A 17,009-nucleotide genomic window follows, 5' to 3' on the forward strand; every position below is an offset into this window, starting at 1 on the left:
TCGATCGGATGCACGAGTAGATGCATTCGGCTTTTGAATTTGGATTCCTAGGCTGATTATATGTGAGATTACTCTTGAAGAACCAAAAAAAAAATTCGATTTTTGGGCCAAAAGTAAAGTAGTTTAAAAATTGATTGTATTACAGTTTTCTGACGTATTTTGCCCTCAGAAATCCGAATCTGAAAGAAAAATTAATCTATCTCTAAAATTGACCGAGTTATCGCTAATTTTCAGCTTTTTGGGGTCAAAAATAAAAAATTTATTTTATGATCTATTTTAATGTAATTTGAGCTCAGGAATACGAATCCGGAAGAAAAATTGATCTATCTTCAAAAATGACCGAGTTATCCTCATTTTTTCGCATTTTTTACCATAAAAATGGAGATATCTCGAAGGGAAAAAATCGTAGCTCAATTTGGACGACGGATTCGTGTTCCTGAGGTCAAAATACATAAGAAAAGTGCCATACGATCAATTTTAAAAAATAAAAATTTTTGGTCAAAATTTGAGATTTTTCCAAGGGGTACCCCTTACGATTTTTTCAAATTTTGGCCAAAAATTTTTATTTTTTAAAATTGATCGTATGGCACTTTCCTTATGTATTTTGACCTCAGGAACACGAATCCGTCGTCCAAATTGAGCTACGATTTTTTCCCTTTGAGATATCCTCAAATTTATGCCAAAAATCGCGAAAAAATGGGGATAACTCGGTCGTTTTTTAAGATAGATTATTTTTTCTTCCGGATTCGTATTCCTGAGCTCAAATTACATTAAGATAGACTATAAAATAAATTTTTTATTTTCGACCCCAAAAAGCTGAAAATTGGCGATAACTCGGTCAATTTTAGAGATAGATCAATTTTTCTTTCAGATTTGGATTCCTGAGGTCAAAATACGCAAGAAAAGTGTAATTTAATCAATTTTAAAACATAAAAAATTTTGGCCATAATTTGAAAATTTTCGAACCTTTAAAATTGATCCTTTGACACTTTCCTTACGTATTTTGACCTCGGGAACATGAATTCGTCGGTCAAATTGAGCTACGAATTTTTCTCATCGAGATATCTCAATATTCCTGCTCCAAAAAACGAAAAATTGGCGATGACTCGTTCAATTTTATAGATAGACCAATTTAACTTATGAATTCGGATTCCTCGGATCAAAATACATAAGAATAGCATATAAAACTCAATAAAAAAAAAATACTCGTCGACAATATACACCCTTCGGCATAAATTTCAAATGAATGCACTTATTCAATGATTTTTTTTAAAAAATAATTAATACAGACGTGTTTCGATAATGAACCGCAGATAAAATAAATTCCAAGTTTTGTGTGAACCAAATTACACAAATAACTAAAAGGACGAGAGTGATAATAAAAACTAAAAAAGTTAAAATAGTAGAAGAATAATGGGGACGAAAGAAATGGACAGGGGAATACCAAGCAGTACTTTGGCAACGCTTAGAGGAATATTAGTTAGTTCTTTGTCGAGAGAAAATCTTGGACCGAACGATCTTCCGCTTAATGAAAAAATAAATTCTGGCCCAACCGTTACATTAAGATTGAAGAAAAATGATGACAGAGGATTGAGAAAGGTCCATTTTTACGAAGGTTAATATGCACACACAAGTATACGTATGTTTTTCATCTTTCATTCTTCTGTTCAGTCAGATTATTAATTTTTTTAATTGTTCCTCCACGTACAGGTTCACCCGGTATGCACCAATTTTTATAAATATTGAAAGAAAAAGAAAAAAAAAAAAAAAAGAAAACAACCCTTAACCGCAACTCAGACGACGGGCAATGTTTACACGCATTGCAGTCACGGAGATTCACGGTGTTACAATTAGACTCGGAGAATGGAGATAAAATCTTACGATCAGATTATGAGGTTATGAGGAAAGTTATCGGATTTAATTTAATCAAATTCGAGTCGACCGAATCGGAATGGAAATTCCAATGGTTCTTTTATTAACGCACACTAGACGCGTAGAGGTATGTATAAGCTCTAGGTAAATTGAACGCCGAATGAAAGAGGCGCTGTAATGCTTTCCAGCTCGCATAGGTTTGTCTTTACCATTCTCATCCTCATCCTCATTCTCTTCTCTTTTCTAATCTCCGTCGGTCTTTCATTCCTGTATCTATTCCACGTCGTCTGACGTACGTTAACGCGGGGGCTCCGGTAGGGGTTTCCACTCTCTCGGGCGCATTGTTCTTCGTACCACTCGGAAGTTAGGGTATATGGAACGGTATAATTTCGCGCCATGTATTATACGTATATACCATATACCTGGATTTTCACGCCTATCGCGAACACTTCATCCGAAATATCAGTCGAAACCCGACTCGTCCGCATTAATGAGATAATTGTTCCTTCGATTTAAAAAGTTCTCTCTTCCCTCACACCCCGTTTTTTTTCATTTCCCTTGTGTTTGATTCATTGGTCTTCATTCACACGCTCTATAAATTTATCGAATGACTTTTTCTCTGCGCGCGTCACTTCAACTGCAGTGTACAGAAATGCGTACAGAAGATAAATCAAAACCTTTTTCTTGCTTTTTTTTTTTTCTCACAAAGCCGTGGTTGGAAACTTACCAACTGGCCTCTTATAGGCACCGCACAACGTATACTCCATCATATATCCCGGCACTCGAAAAAGACACTTTTTACACTAATCATTTTTCTTCAACCCTTATTGGTCACACGGTACGAAAAAACTCTGGGATAATAGCTCTGGGGGCGAAAGAGGAAGGCAGAAAGTAAGAGAATAAATTTCTGAAAATACATAATAACGTAGAGAGGGATGTTAGGGACCGCTGCAGATCAGATTATCCGTGGTACTTTCGTGTAAATGGGAGTGTCCTTTTTTTGGACTCCGTATTTAATATCTTCAACCCCTCCGAGCGTCGCCATTTTCGGGATGTACAGGTGAAACAAAGACAAAGAAAATCGTTGAAACCACGACGATGATGGAAGAGGTTTGCTGGTTAGCGGAGTGTAACGGAAAAGAAAATAGGGTGACGAGAATTTGGAGAAAAGGGAAGAACAAGTAAAAAGAAGAAGGAAGAAAGAAAGAAAGAGAATCACCGACTATACATTTTGGAAAGGTATCCTCTCGGATCGTAAATAATGTCCGATCAAACCAATCTAACGGTAGATCTAATGGTGCAAACAATTCCATCGATCTATCCCAGACGAAAACGATTACAATCAAGTCGATGGCGATGAAATTATTTGGTGAAATATCCCGGAAAATTAGCGCTGACGAATTAAACGATTGACACGCATATATATCGTCATAATTTATCCGAGGGGGAAAGATGTTTGGTTCTCTTACCGAACTGCAATATTCATAGCTGAAGAAAGATGAAAATTCGGATGAATATTTGTTTTGCATCGCAATGAAATTGATCATTGTTTTCTATCTGTCTGTCTGTCTCTCTCTCTCTCCCTCTCTAGTTTAATCATCTTTTCCTTTGCGTGGAAATAGAATTTTTTGTTGGGAAAATCGAGCATAGCTTGATACTCGAAAAGCGTGTTATGTCCGTGGAAACGTTGCCGCGCAAGTCCGAACCGATCGACTCAACGGCATACCTACCTATACACTTACCAAAAGTAGAGGGTTTGCGAGGGTGCCAGAGAGGGATGTGCGGTGCACCGATACTCCCCTGTAGAGACGACGGTGTCTCCATCTGGAATATCAGAACAACCCCGAAAAACTGAACGCACACACTTGGGGTGCTACTCCCGCAGTATCAACCACTCGGTACTCCCCCGAAGGTCGTCACGTCCTGCATGCACCATGTACAGTTACGTCCTATCGCAACGTGTCCAGTTTTCCAACGTGCAATAATATAATAACGACGACGACGACGACGATGACGACGATGAGGATGATGATGAAAAAGGACACGTCGTACCGGACGAGGGTGAAAGTTTCGGGAGAAAACAATCGCTGGATTCGTTGTAATTTTTATCAATTTTTCAAAGAGTGACGATCCAATCTCCGCAGGGACCTCGAAGGGGATTGGGAATCACGGTGACGAGGAACTAGTACCCCAATGGTGTGATGTGCAGGTGATCGAGAAATTGAAAAAATAGAAACGCAAAGACAGCTTAGTGCCGGGTGTCGAGTAATCGAAATATAGATATGAAACTACAACCGCTCGCGTTCGTTTAATTGGCATATTTTGTTCGGTATTTTTTTTCCTTTCAACGGGCCTTCCTCCGGCCATCGGGTCATGGGGTGTAAACAATGTTCTCGGAGTTGTGCAGAGAGACACTTAGAAAAGCGGCGGTCTGCTACAGTTCGGGAAGATCCGCCAGTCCATCACCATCGCCACCACCATCACCGCCCTCGTCTCCCGCCAAGGAGATTTCAAGGTCTTCTTCGTCCTCATCTTCGTCTTTATCTTCGTCTTCAACTTCGTCGTCCGGTAGTATGGAGATCAAGGAATATCGATACTGTTCAGACGGAAAAACCAATTCGTCGTCAACGGTCATTTTTAAGGAGTACGTCGCAACGCTATAATTCTGCGTCCTTCGGTCAAACAACTCTTTCATTTCGCGGGGGGGAAAAATTATCAACAACAATTCAACCTTTTCTGTTCATTCTTTATTTAAAAAAAAAAAAAAAAATCAAAAAATCCGAGGGCTATCGAAGAGTTTGACCCTAAGACAAGTTCTTTATTTATTATTTTTCATCTTTTACGTATACTTGCATGGGAACGTGATAAAAAATTATCATATTGTATATAATTAGAAGGAAGCCACCGGCTACGCCTACGGACTTTTCGCCAGCTGGAAGGAGAGCTAGAAGAAATACTTTATTCACATCTACGGAACAACGACAGGATATCGTTTGTAAAGGAGGATACCGATCGAGACGGGATAATAATAACTCGCCAAACGAACCGATCTACGATTCATCAAACTCCGAAGACGAAGGTAGATCCGCAAGAGGAAATCATCCTACGAATTATCAGATGTTTGATTTTTTTCTATGAGCCAACCACCCGTTGGAATCATTTTTATATAATGCACGTAACGAGTCTGCGTGCGTTCGTAGTGGCGTGTCTGGTTTTCTTCCTCCTTTCGAAATTTGACGAGTTTTTTTTTTGTTGTACTCACAGTATTTTTTTTTTTCTCTTCTCTTTTTGTTCTCAGAAATCCTGCAGCTTTTTTAATCGCTGCAATGCGGCATGAACCAGTTTTCGCCGCTTTTAATTCCTCAAAGTAGAAACTTTAAAAACTTCGCTTCGGAAGCCTCGGCGCGTATACCTGGTGTGTACGTGTACGGTACGCGTAGATAAGAAAATTAGGGCGAAGATTCGTTCGAGTGTGAAATTTCGAAGAGGATCGGTCGGCTGTGGAGTCTTTCTCTGAAAAAATTCGACGTCGGACATGTCGATAAATATGTACGGAATTTCTAAAACCATCGGAAAACTACAGACGTCTGACAATATTCAACGTCGGTGATCGGAAGAGAAAGACTCGAGCTTATTGTCGGAGAATGATTCCGATTCAACAGGTAGACACAAAAGCACACGTCGGAAGAATGAGCGAAAACTATCGAGTGCATTGAAGAGAGAAGAACTGAAACCGATCTATAATCGCTAGTTTATGCCACGGTAGATATTAATACTTCGATGCGATCGAGTGATAAGGAAAATCGAAATTATTTTCTATTTCTTTTCCGTCCGAATCGGGGTATGAGAGAAGAGAACTCGGCGTGTATACGTCAGAATCAGCGAAATCGACTCACAGGAGATAAAAATCTGATGGGAGGGAGTAAAGATATTCACGCTATAGTATATGAGCGGCAAAGGCGAGAAAGCAATTTTGATGACGATGCTTCGCGATATGCTCATCGTTGAAAAAAAAAAGTCCGATACTAAAAATTCTTTCGAAGATTCGACGAAAAGGGAAAGTTCGCGCGATTATGAAAAATCGATCAACGCGCCTATTTTCGCTTCCTTCTTTTTCTCTTAGAAATTTTGGACATTTTGAGATCGATGTCTACGATGTATGCTCGAGGTTTTATGGAGCAGGGCAGGGAAATGAAAAAAGTAGAAAAAAAAAAAAAACCCCTCGGTTCGCATCCCGCCAAAATACCCCGCGCCAATTTCTTATATTCACACCGAGGCTGCCCCGGTGAACCAAACTGCACGCAGAATTTTTTCTCCCGTTTCCCGGAGGTCTATTGACCGGGTAGCGAGCGAGGCGCTTGGCGAACTTTGACATTTAGTGGTTCCTGCAGGTTTCCCGCCTCCTGTATTTCCTTTTTTTTCTCCTACCCTCTTTTTCTTTTCCCTTTTCCCTTTTCCCTTTTTTTTATTTTCTTCTCCTCGACTGCTCTCTGCACCGCGTTTGGATTATTGGGTACGGTTGATTCACGGATCGTTTCGCACCTTCGCATCATATCGAGCCCCAACTCTCGCTCGCTTTGTATAAGACCAACAAAAAAACCGGGGAACTCGAGTTTCGAAGGAGAGCGAAAGCGAAGAGAGAACTTATCGATATCTTGCACAGCTCTCTGCAATTTATATTCTACCGTACGCTCGTACAGCTCGCATTAAAGGGGATACTGCGATAGATGAATACATCCGCATCTTTTGTACAGATCGTACGAATCGTGTCCAAGATGGAAAAAAAATCTGTATTTTTTTTTTGTCGGAATTCCATTGGTAAATCGCTTCTTGAATTCCCGGAGGTGTGGAAATTTTTCGGATTTTGATAACGAGAAATTACGACGGTTAAATTACTCGTCAGTCGTGACTCGGGGGGACACGTGATAAAAAGTGGCTGGTCGACAGGGACGTTGACGTTGAGGACAACACGAGGGGACAGAAATCGAATTTTGCAGGGGATTTGGATGGGATGAGCTAACGGAAATAATAACTCGATTCCTCTGTAGCGAGCCACGAAGTGATTTTAAGGGGAAATTTTAGCCCATAGGACTAAAATAACTTCTGAAATTGCGGAACGGTATTTACTTGGCCATTGTAAAAGATGAACGTTGTCATCTGCGACGATGACATTCAAACGGTAAAAAATAAAGGGGAAAAAACGTCAAGTTCTTCTTTTACAGCTGGAGCCGCTTCCGAGAAGGCTAAACCAAGATCCTCCAACACTTCACGCAATCGCCACTCTTTTTCAAAGGGTGAGTCGCGCATTCCTCTTCCCTCTAATATGTCGACATTCTCTTCTCGTCTTACGAGTTTCACTATAGAATTGAGACTACTGGTCGAAGTTTTAATCACGCGCGACAAGGTTCCCCCCGCCGTCTTGAGAATTTACGATATTGGTTATCGAACTTGTAACATTACACGTGTTATTAATTTGAAATGCTACCCGATTGAAGTTAACTCTTGATTTTTTCTCTCTTTCCATGAATAACGCAGATGTCAAAAGGCGAAGTCTCTATGACGAGGACTCCCTCGACGGTGACAGTCCATACGACGTACAAGGTATCGAACTTTGAAATTTTTAATTTTTAGCATCTACTCGAAATTGGTTATTTCGGTTCGATTGATTGATAATATCATTGTTTAGGACGCGAATCAGTTGGAAGCACCAAAGAACCGGACAGAGTGAAGCTAGTCCGTGACAGGCAAAACGAGGAGCGTCAACGGAAACTTGAAGAGCTCAGACAGCAGGCCCTAGCCGCCCAACGTTTCAGGGAACAACGAGAGGAAGAAAGACGGAAAAGAATCGACGAGCTCAGGTGTCGCGACAATGACAGGTACTTACCTTTCGTTTTCTAAACATGCGAATGGACCGAATACCACGGTCGATTGTAGATCCATTTTAATTCAACGTGCAAAAATAATAACCGTTTCGTCATTCGAAGGCGGAACCAGGTAGAGGAGAGAAAACGGCTGATATGGGAAGCAGAAAGGGAACGGAGGGAGGCGATATTACGGAAGAATCAAGAGAGAGAGGCTCGGATTGAGGCGAAAAAGAAAAATGAGAGATCGCACATCGTATTTGCATTTGGCAGCTCGACGCCGAGGATGCTGGAGCCAGCGGATACGGGCGGTTCCACATTCTGGGGTACTCGTCGGGCCACTTCAACGACCAACGTCATGATGTTCACGGCTGCCCAACCGCTCACTAGGCGATCTTCGGAGAGAGAACTCGACGGCAGTAAGAAAAGAGCCACTTCTGCGGGAGGACTCGACCGCAAACCCGGAGAAGGTTTGTCGCCGGTTAAAAAAAATTTTCCCCCTTATCAGGACTCAGGATGATGTTATGCAAATTTAGAGGACACTATGTTTAAAAAAATTCTCTCCCCGATTATGAATTGAAATGACATTCACCGTTATTTTGATAGAATCACAGGGTTATTGGCAAATTTTACAAATGGATCGCATCACATCGCTGCTTAGTTTTGGATTTTTTCTTTCAAACTTTTTCTCACTCTCCCGAATTTAACGTCATCATCTTTGTCTTAGGTGGAGCATCTATTTTCTTTTTTTTTACCTCGTTAATGCATGGGATATCTTAGTCGCATAGATCTCGTCACAGCACATTGATAGAACGTGATGGCAAGTTTCCAATGCCCCCCGTGTTTTATGTGTCATTTTATAAGTGTTCTTATATCGCAACAACCTCTTTACAGTTTTATCGATTACATTCCTCCACTAAACCGTTACACGCATATCTACATCGAATCACGATAGTTTATCTCATCTGTTCTCTGCTATAAATTCCGAGTTTTCTTACACTTTGTCGATAAGATTTTGGAAACGAATTCGAGGGCAATTCGAATGTCTCGGAGCAGAGTTTTATCGAAGTTCCTTCTTTGGGTCTTGGCACTCCAGACTATTGGGCTGTTTCTGACATTGTTCCTAACGAGTCCGGGCGATTGATTGATTTATTTCCAGATATGCGAATGTCCTCGTCAATGTACGAGGTGTTCAATTGGAACGCTAGCCCCGATCCTCCCCTTACTCCTGCAAAAATAAAGAGAGCGAGTCTCTCTTTGCCCCCCAACTGCGACATCTTTGACATCGACTATAAGCCCGCCGTTCATGGTAGAGATTCTAGGCCACCCAACATTACTCAGCGCACAGTCAGCGGTGAGTCCTGCTCACGTTAGATGCCTGCATCAGGGATATTTCCGAATCTGATATCTCGGAAAACTCCTACGTCGATCTTTTTCTCTTGTATTCAATGCACTACATAATCAACTCTCTCATAATACCTTTTTTTTTTTTTTTTTCTGTTTGTCATCTCTTCATAACACACCTCATACAACTGTCATACCACACGCTGGCATGTTCGAATACCCCTTGCACTCCATCCCAACTTCAAATTCCAAGCCATTAACTTCGATACGATTGCGCTGATTTTGGAGAACTCGGTTACCCTGCTCGAATTTTTTGTTGCGAAGTCTTCGTATCGACCGCTCGATTGCTTGCTGTTATTTTCCTTCTTCGTTAATTTCCCTGACTAGGTCCTCTATCCGCATCTTTTAAGCAGTCATCCCGCATCCGGCATCCGGCTGTTTGAATTGTCAGGAATGCGTTTTGCATCGATGCCTGTGTCCGCCGCAACAAGTTGTGTGTCTTTTTGTCCTTTGTTCGTAATTTCTTTTCTTGTGTTCTAGCTTGAAATTCAGTTGTCATTTGAGTTTGGCTCTTGAAAATCGGATACGATATTTGAGGAGCGTGTTCTCCGCCAAACGATAGTCATTCAATGTTCATTTCGAAGCTTCCTATTTATGTAAAAGAATTTTTAATTTCTACACATCCATCTTATTATTTGCAAAATATATTTCTGCTAGTTTATCACGGGTGCTATCCCGGGGATTAGCTTTGCGTTTGCCTTTAAGCACGACGATTTACAGGTGAAGAGAGCGACGGAACACCGGGAACTCCGAGCTCCGCTTATCTACGTGTGAACAGGAGGCGGACGGATCTAATGCCGACAATCCCATCGCCGAGAGACGGTATTCCTTCTACAGGACGTAGCTCGAGCGCCAAGGCATTCACGCGATCACCAGGTAGGACTTACTCCATGTCCAGGCTGGACCAATTGTCACAGCCTCGGAAACGCCCGAGCGAGCTTAGCACCCTGGCAGAACAGCAGTCCCAGCCTCTGGGGGCTTCTAGCATGAGTCGCAGCATGTCTCACTTGGCTGCAGCTGGATCAAAAAGCCTTAAGCGATCCGATAATTCTCGTAGTATGGGTACTTTGCCAGGTGCTACTTTAACCGCACCGAGACCGACCAAAGCCGATAGATTGCGACGCAGGGCTAGGGATCAACAGCAACAACATCAGCCTCAACAGCAACAGCAGCAGCAGCAGCAAGGTAAGGACATTAGAAACACTCTATGTGGGCTCAACTCGTAAAATTCGCCAGACGGAGTATTTTAAAAGTCACGTTATCGAATATTTCATTTGATCTGTTACGTTTAAATCTTTTTCGCTTGTTAATTGTTTATTGATATTTTCGAAACATTTTGGAAATTGATTTTTATTTCGAGACTAAGATCCCTGAAGTGTAAATAGATGAATATTATTGTGTATTGAATCCCCATAGCTGCTTTGCAGTAAATATCAAGAGTTTCTATAGATTTGATACGGTTGATTTTCTATCCCATAATTTGTGGCTTGAGTATCACCTGTACGTACAGAATTTATGTATGAGCAGACTCTTTGTACCGGCTCGGTAAAATACTTGAAAAATACTCCAGATACAGTAACGTAACATCCATTAATTGGTTATCCAGTACATACCTTCGAATATGTATCAAAATTATCTCTTGTAACGCGTAACACACCTGCATACATTCGCATTCTCATGAGTTGGGATCACATATCTAGGCAAGGACCACTGGTTGAGGTAAATACTCTAAAATCATTCAACTAATTTGAAGTTTTCTTTTTTTTACTACGCTACACCGATAATCTATTGAACTTAACGAAGAGAGCTCATTTTTAAATCAGTCCTCGCATTTAGATATTTGCAACCTCAGTAGTTTTTTTAAAAAAAAAATAAAAATAAAAATCAAATCAACTGATGAAGCTTTGCATGTTTCCGAAGATTATCCTGACAGAAAAGAGAACAACCACCAAACATCCACTATGATACTAACGATAACGACTATTACTAAAGCATCTCGCTCATAATCGCTGTTAAATTAACGTTGATTTAGAGGCAAGACATACTGTACTCAAATTTAATAATCTTCATCAACCAACAAGCGCGCTAACACTTGGTATGGCCGTAAGTAAGTATATTGTCGAAATTATTTATATAACAACAAGAGATCACAACCGTCTACGCTCCAAAGTCTTTCTTCAGCTGTGAGGGTGAAGGTATCATGCTATTATGTATTACTTACCTACGTACTATCCATCTACACATCTGCCTATCTATCTGCCTCCACGCTACTACCCTACTACTTCTGTTAATCGGTAAGATGCACATTATTTGTAACAATTATAACGTGATGTTTATTACCATTATATTTTTATTACCATCACTGATCTTATCGTCATCATCATCCGTATTATTATCTTTATTATCTTTATTAATATACATGTTTAATGTGTAGTATCAATGGTAATTCTCTTTCCTTTTCAATCAATTTTTTCACGTTACACTTTTTTGTACATTCAAGCGTATGAGCTTTTTTGCCCATGATGGTAGGCGGCTTCCTATGAAATATGCTTTCATATACAGGTCACATTGATTGATCAGTTGCACGAGTAAATGAAATTTGAAAAATTCTAAAAGTATAGAAACTTATGAATTAGTTCAGTTTGTTTTATATCTGTAATAGGTATCAAAAAATTCAATTTTTTTATAATCTTCATTGCTAGAGAAATATTATCCATTTATTTTTTCTTCCAATTATTAGACCGAATATACCTCTTCATCGCCTCTCCGTAGTTTACTTTTTCAATAACTACTTGTGCATATTTTTATCTCATATCGTGAATTCATCGAGGTGTACCATACGTGCTTACATACAGAAGCGTGTCATCTGCGTGAAATCATTCGAGCAATAGGTGAAATTTAGTAGTTCTGTCGATAGAGAGATTATTTCTACGCGTGTTGGAGAGTCGAGATCAAAATTTATTTCAATGAGAAATCGAATCAGCATTTATTGACGATGGTGAAATTCAATTGGAAATAATGCTGTGCACATAAAATTAAGGCTCGTAAACCGGGTGGGCGTAGGTATTCGCAGCGGTGAGGTGACTCCATGCAGCCCATCGCGACCTCACAGCTCCTTGAGTCAGCAGAGCGGCAGCAGCGTAGGCAGCAGTAATGTCAGTCTTCGCCCTCGCACGACAACCCCACGTCGTCCACGTCCCGCTTCCATCGCCGGAACAGGTGTTACTGTCACAGAGCGACACAGTGAGCACGGCTTTATAGTTTATTTCCATTATTTTTCTTCTTATTATTACTATTATTCGACCCAATAATCTCAGTATTTGTTATTTTATTTATCTTTTTACTCTACACTCTATCTTATATGCTTGAGAAGAAATTATATGAAATTGATGGAGCATTGCCCATGTAAATAGATTATGTATGTATAGATAACTTTCACAGGTTTTCAGGTAGCTTCGATTTTATATTGTTCTAATTGTCTCATTTTAGATTTTGTTGGGGATATTAAAATATCGAAAGATTCCAAGCCGCCACTGCCAAAGGTTCACAATAGCACTCCAAAGAAACCGTCGACGCAAAAAGTAGCTGAAATTGTAAAGAAGCCAACCGATAAATTGATTAAATCCGCCAAGGCGTCTCCTCGGATTACTCCTAGAGCCACTCCATTGCAAAGTCCTGGCAATGAGCAGCCACCACTTATTCAAACTAATATCGAAGTTGAAGAAACAAAGCATGAAAACGTCACCACAGATCAGAAGGAATTTGATCGTAAACTCATAGAACGGAATGAAGAGAAACTCGATCATGGAACTGAAAAAATAGAAGTAAGTTTGTTATTTACTTATCATCGAAACGTGAAAATACAGTTTTGACATTAATATGAATTGTGTTTCTCTTTTTTTTCTGTTGGGCAAACTAGACACAGCAGGAATCAACAGTAACAGAGACAAAAGTTGAGCAAACAACTGCCGTAATTGCAGAAACCAAACCAGAAGAACCAGCTATTGTTGCGGAGCTATCTGACAAAAATGAGACCGATCTTTCCATCCAAGATCATCTTTCGAGTGCTCGATCTACTTCTGCTACAGCTCCAGTTCAACCACTCGGTGAGACAACCGTGAAGCCTGAGAAAAAGGACGAGAAAAAAGTAGACAAAAAAAATCCAGATACTGAATTTAAATCAGAGGGTGATGGCGAAGAACCTGTTGATATGACAGGTGAGTTTATCCAAGATAAGAACTTTGAAAAGTATTCCATTCTCTATGTATCCACAAGAAATTTATCGGTCACTTGTTCCACAGCTTCAATGATTGCCAAAACCAGAATAACTACCGAGGAGGAAGCAAAAGCAGCTTTGGCTGAGCGAAGGAGACTCGCCCGAGTGCAAGCTGAACGTGAAGCTGAACTAGAACGTCAAAGAATTGTAAATAGTATTTCGAATCGTCGCGATGAAATGAAATTAAATCACGAATTAAGTTATTGTAAAAACCTTTCACCTAGCCATCTAGTTCTGCTTAATTAAAGCTGTGAATCTTTAGGAAGCGGAAATTCGCCTGGAAGAGGAACGGCAACGTGCGGAAGAGGAGGAACAGCGCCGGCTGGAAGAAGAGACTTTGAGATTGGCAAGCGAAGCTCGTCAGGCTGAAGAACAGCGACTGAGGCTGGCCATCGAAGAAGCTCAACGGCGTGAAGAGGAAGACAGAAAAAGACGGGAAGAAGAAGCACGTCAGAAAGTAGAGAAGGAAGAGGCAGAAAGAAAGGCCAGAGAAGAAGCTGAAAAGTAAGTGTTGATCAATTCGCCTTGAACTGCTCCACTATTCGTTCGGATTCGGAACATGTGACCTATAGCTAGTCGCTGAATTTCAGACAGCGCATCGAAATGGCTGAACGATTAAAGAAAGAAGAGGAAGAGAGGATCGCGAGACGTAAACGAGTCGAAGCAATAATGCTCAGAACCAGGGGAAAAAATCAACCTAATACACCCACTAAGGTACCACTCACTTTCTCCGTACATTCTCCATGGTTATTCAATTTTCTAATTCATGAAATTTAATTGAAATTAATTCCCAGGGGGAAGGTGGTGATGGAGATAAACTCAAAGAAGAGAGTCCTGGCGACGAAGGTAAAGGACTGTCTGTGGATAAAGGACTAGGTAGTGACGTAATGACAGCAAGTCTCATCTCCGAAGCAACACAGCAATTTATAGCGGCGGAACAGCAAGCTCTCCACATCGAGCATAATTCGATATCGTCGACGTTGACAACTACGACGACGACAACGACGATGCCCCTGGAAATTATTCGAAATGGTAGTACACATACAAATGGTGTGAATGGTGGCAGCAATAATTTGCTACTGGACAACGCCCAAGGAAATGGCGAAGGAGAGCTAAACGGTCACCACAATACTAACCATGGAAATGGTATTAATAGCCACAACGAACCCCTCGTCGCTCTAGACAACGCAACTGTGTAAGTATCATGCTGCGATGTATGACGATGCGGATAAATTTGCAAGTCCAGAGAAAAAATAAGAAATGAAACACGGAAACTTGCGCGATTCTAATAATCAGAATCATTTCTTCAGCTCAGAGAATAGAAAGATATCTCTACCATTGATTTAAGTTTTACGTATCGCGCAAAATACTTACAGAACTACCACGATAACTATCGATATGGCAATCAATCGGTCGTGAACACTGATGAATATTCAAATTGAATCAATTCGCGTTCATTCAAACTTGTTACTATAATTATAATTATGATCATTATTTTGTTTTTATTTCTGTAGTATTATTATTCCAACGCAGTGGGGTCACATTATCGAATCGTGAGAAGAATGATCGTTGTTGTAAATTTCGGTTGTCATAAGTAAAAGGAGCAACTATTTTTTGACCATTTTATTCATTCGTACATTCAGTCTTACGTTGAACAATCGAAAAAAGAAACGAGAAATGTATTGGTTCGGACATTGATGAAAAATCAGATCTGCCAATGCCAGATTATCTAATGGTCCGCTTCAGCTTAATTAGATTGGTACATGCGGTACTTCCAATGTCACGATGAATATCATGTCCTAATAGTTAACTTGAGTGTAGTCATTTTATTCATATATGTATCTATATATATTTGTATATACAAATATATATATATGAATATAGGGGAAGGTGGGGCAGAATGGGGTATCCCAAGAATTTTGTAAATTTTTTTTTTATAATGATCGAAAGTGACTTCAAACATCATTCTGGATTTTGAAAATTTGTTTTCGTAGTAACTGATTCCAAAAAAATGTTGATGGTAATAACTTTGAATGTTAATATGATTTTTATTATAAATAATAATTAATTTTTTTCCCACCGGTGATGATGGAAAATCTTTCTCATTTACTTCAACTACAAATAAGAGAAAAAGGTACCAACGTATTCAAGTTTCAGAAAGCTTGGGGTTTAAGTACCCCGTTTTGCCCCGCCTTCTATATTTCCTTAAATTTTGAATGGCTAAATCACAAGGAGAGAAAAAAAAAAAAAGGAAAAAAAAAAAGGAAAAGGTTGATAATTGTAATCATTATTACCACGCATTTGTGTAGATAGATATCTATTAAGGTTGTTGTCTGTTTTGATGAATCTGGAATGATGTGGTGAATGTAAAAAAAAGAAAAAGAATTTATATGTAGGTATACAACAATAGTGAAAAATGGATCGATTCGTCGGGAATAAAAGAAAATATATATGCATGTATATGAATATTTATATGATATGTAGTGTATATATATATATTGGAGTTAAAAGTGAAACGGGAAACGATTGTTTAAAATAATAGGCAACACAATGATGGACGTATAAAGAACTTTGTAAGTGATGTTTGTCATTTATTTTGCGGTACACATGTGTATTTTTATTCAATATGAAGATGAATACATGTTTGTAGATACGTATTAATCACCTATTTGAAGGATAATAATAATTATAACGATAATAATAATAATAATTTATTGCGCTCTGTGTAAAAACCGGATATATTTTGTTTCTTTAGTTCAACTATCTTGAACGATAGGAACACTGCGACGAAACATGAATCGTTTATTGTAAATCAATCAATAGCATAAATATATTATTCCTAATTTTAATCCTCAATAAGTTTTACATAGTAAATTTTTAATACCGGCTGATTGCGTTTTAACAAGTTCATGATAGAACCGGTAAAGAAATGGAATGAGAGGCTGAAAGAATGTAATTATAACGATCAAACTAGTTTATTAAGGCAACGAATATATATTGCAAAATAATAGATAACCATAACTGACTTAATAATTCATAATTTGATTAATCAGTCAGCGCTGCTTCGGATTCCTCTCGAGTCAAACGGCAACATGATATACGATGATACGTATCAGAATATAGATATCCATGATGTGTATTATTAATAGCAACAATAACCGTATTTTTATTACAATGTTGACGACATAATCGTAGCGATGATAACGAGGATGATAATAGTATCACTAATGATGATTGATACATTAAATTGAAACACGCAGCTATACACATATACTTATATAATACTGTATGCAATTGTGTTATTACACATACACACACCCACGCACTCACACAAAACATCCAATTATTTCGTCCAATTTACCCATTACCTATCGTTGTTGGGATGGGAAATCATGACCCCTGCCTGAAGTTATGTATAATTGTGTATATTTTGTGTTTAAGTCTCTAATTATTATTGTAGGTAGGGTATATAATGATATATAATACTATGAAATTAATTTGCATCGTGTGCGCAATGACAAAAAAAACCAATTACAGCTTAATTTGAAAGACGTAAGAAAAAAGTTCGATTAGGTATTATTTCAGGGAAACGCACC

General features: G+C 39.2%; 1 protein-coding gene across 18 annotated transcripts in view; it reads left to right on the plus strand.

The window, feature by feature from the left end:
- LOC105689670 (ensconsin) overlaps positions 1-17,009 on the plus strand; it is a 34,113-nt gene that overhangs the window by 14,456 nt on the left and 2,648 nt on the right. For 5 of the 18 annotated variants that reach the window (XM_048658415.1, XM_020854432.3, XM_048658414.1 and 2 more), the window contains 13 exons: positions 7,095-7,166; positions 7,408-7,473; positions 7,559-7,748; positions 7,857-8,203; positions 8,893-9,087; positions 9,858-10,322; positions 12,201-12,380; positions 12,627-12,961; positions 13,057-13,354; positions 13,439-13,560; positions 13,676-13,917; positions 14,004-14,127; positions 14,208-14,608. In XM_048658415.1, coding sequence (XP_048514372.1) covers positions 7,095-7,166; positions 7,408-7,473; positions 7,559-7,748; positions 7,857-8,203; positions 8,893-9,087; positions 9,858-10,322; positions 12,201-12,380; positions 12,627-12,961; positions 13,057-13,354; positions 13,439-13,560; positions 13,676-13,917; positions 14,004-14,127; positions 14,208-14,608 — 3,037 coding nt within the window. Of the gene's footprint in view, positions 1-1,289; positions 1,616-1,710; positions 1,720-3,384; positions 4,517-4,766; positions 4,952-7,094; positions 7,167-7,407; positions 7,474-7,558; positions 7,749-7,856; positions 8,204-8,892; positions 9,088-9,857; positions 10,323-12,200; positions 12,381-12,626; positions 12,962-13,056; positions 13,355-13,438; positions 13,561-13,675; positions 13,918-14,003; positions 14,128-14,207; positions 14,609-17,009 lie in introns of those variants that run through there. The other 13 variants (XM_012406858.3, XM_012406857.4, XM_012406847.4 and 10 more) reach the window with 11 other exon arrangements.

Source organism: Athalia rosae, chromosome 7 (assembly GCF_917208135.1).
Source record: "Athalia rosae chromosome 7, iyAthRosa1.1, whole genome shotgun sequence".
In the NCBI taxonomy this organism is placed as follows: Eukaryota; Metazoa; Arthropoda; class Insecta; order Hymenoptera; family Athaliidae; genus Athalia; species Athalia rosae.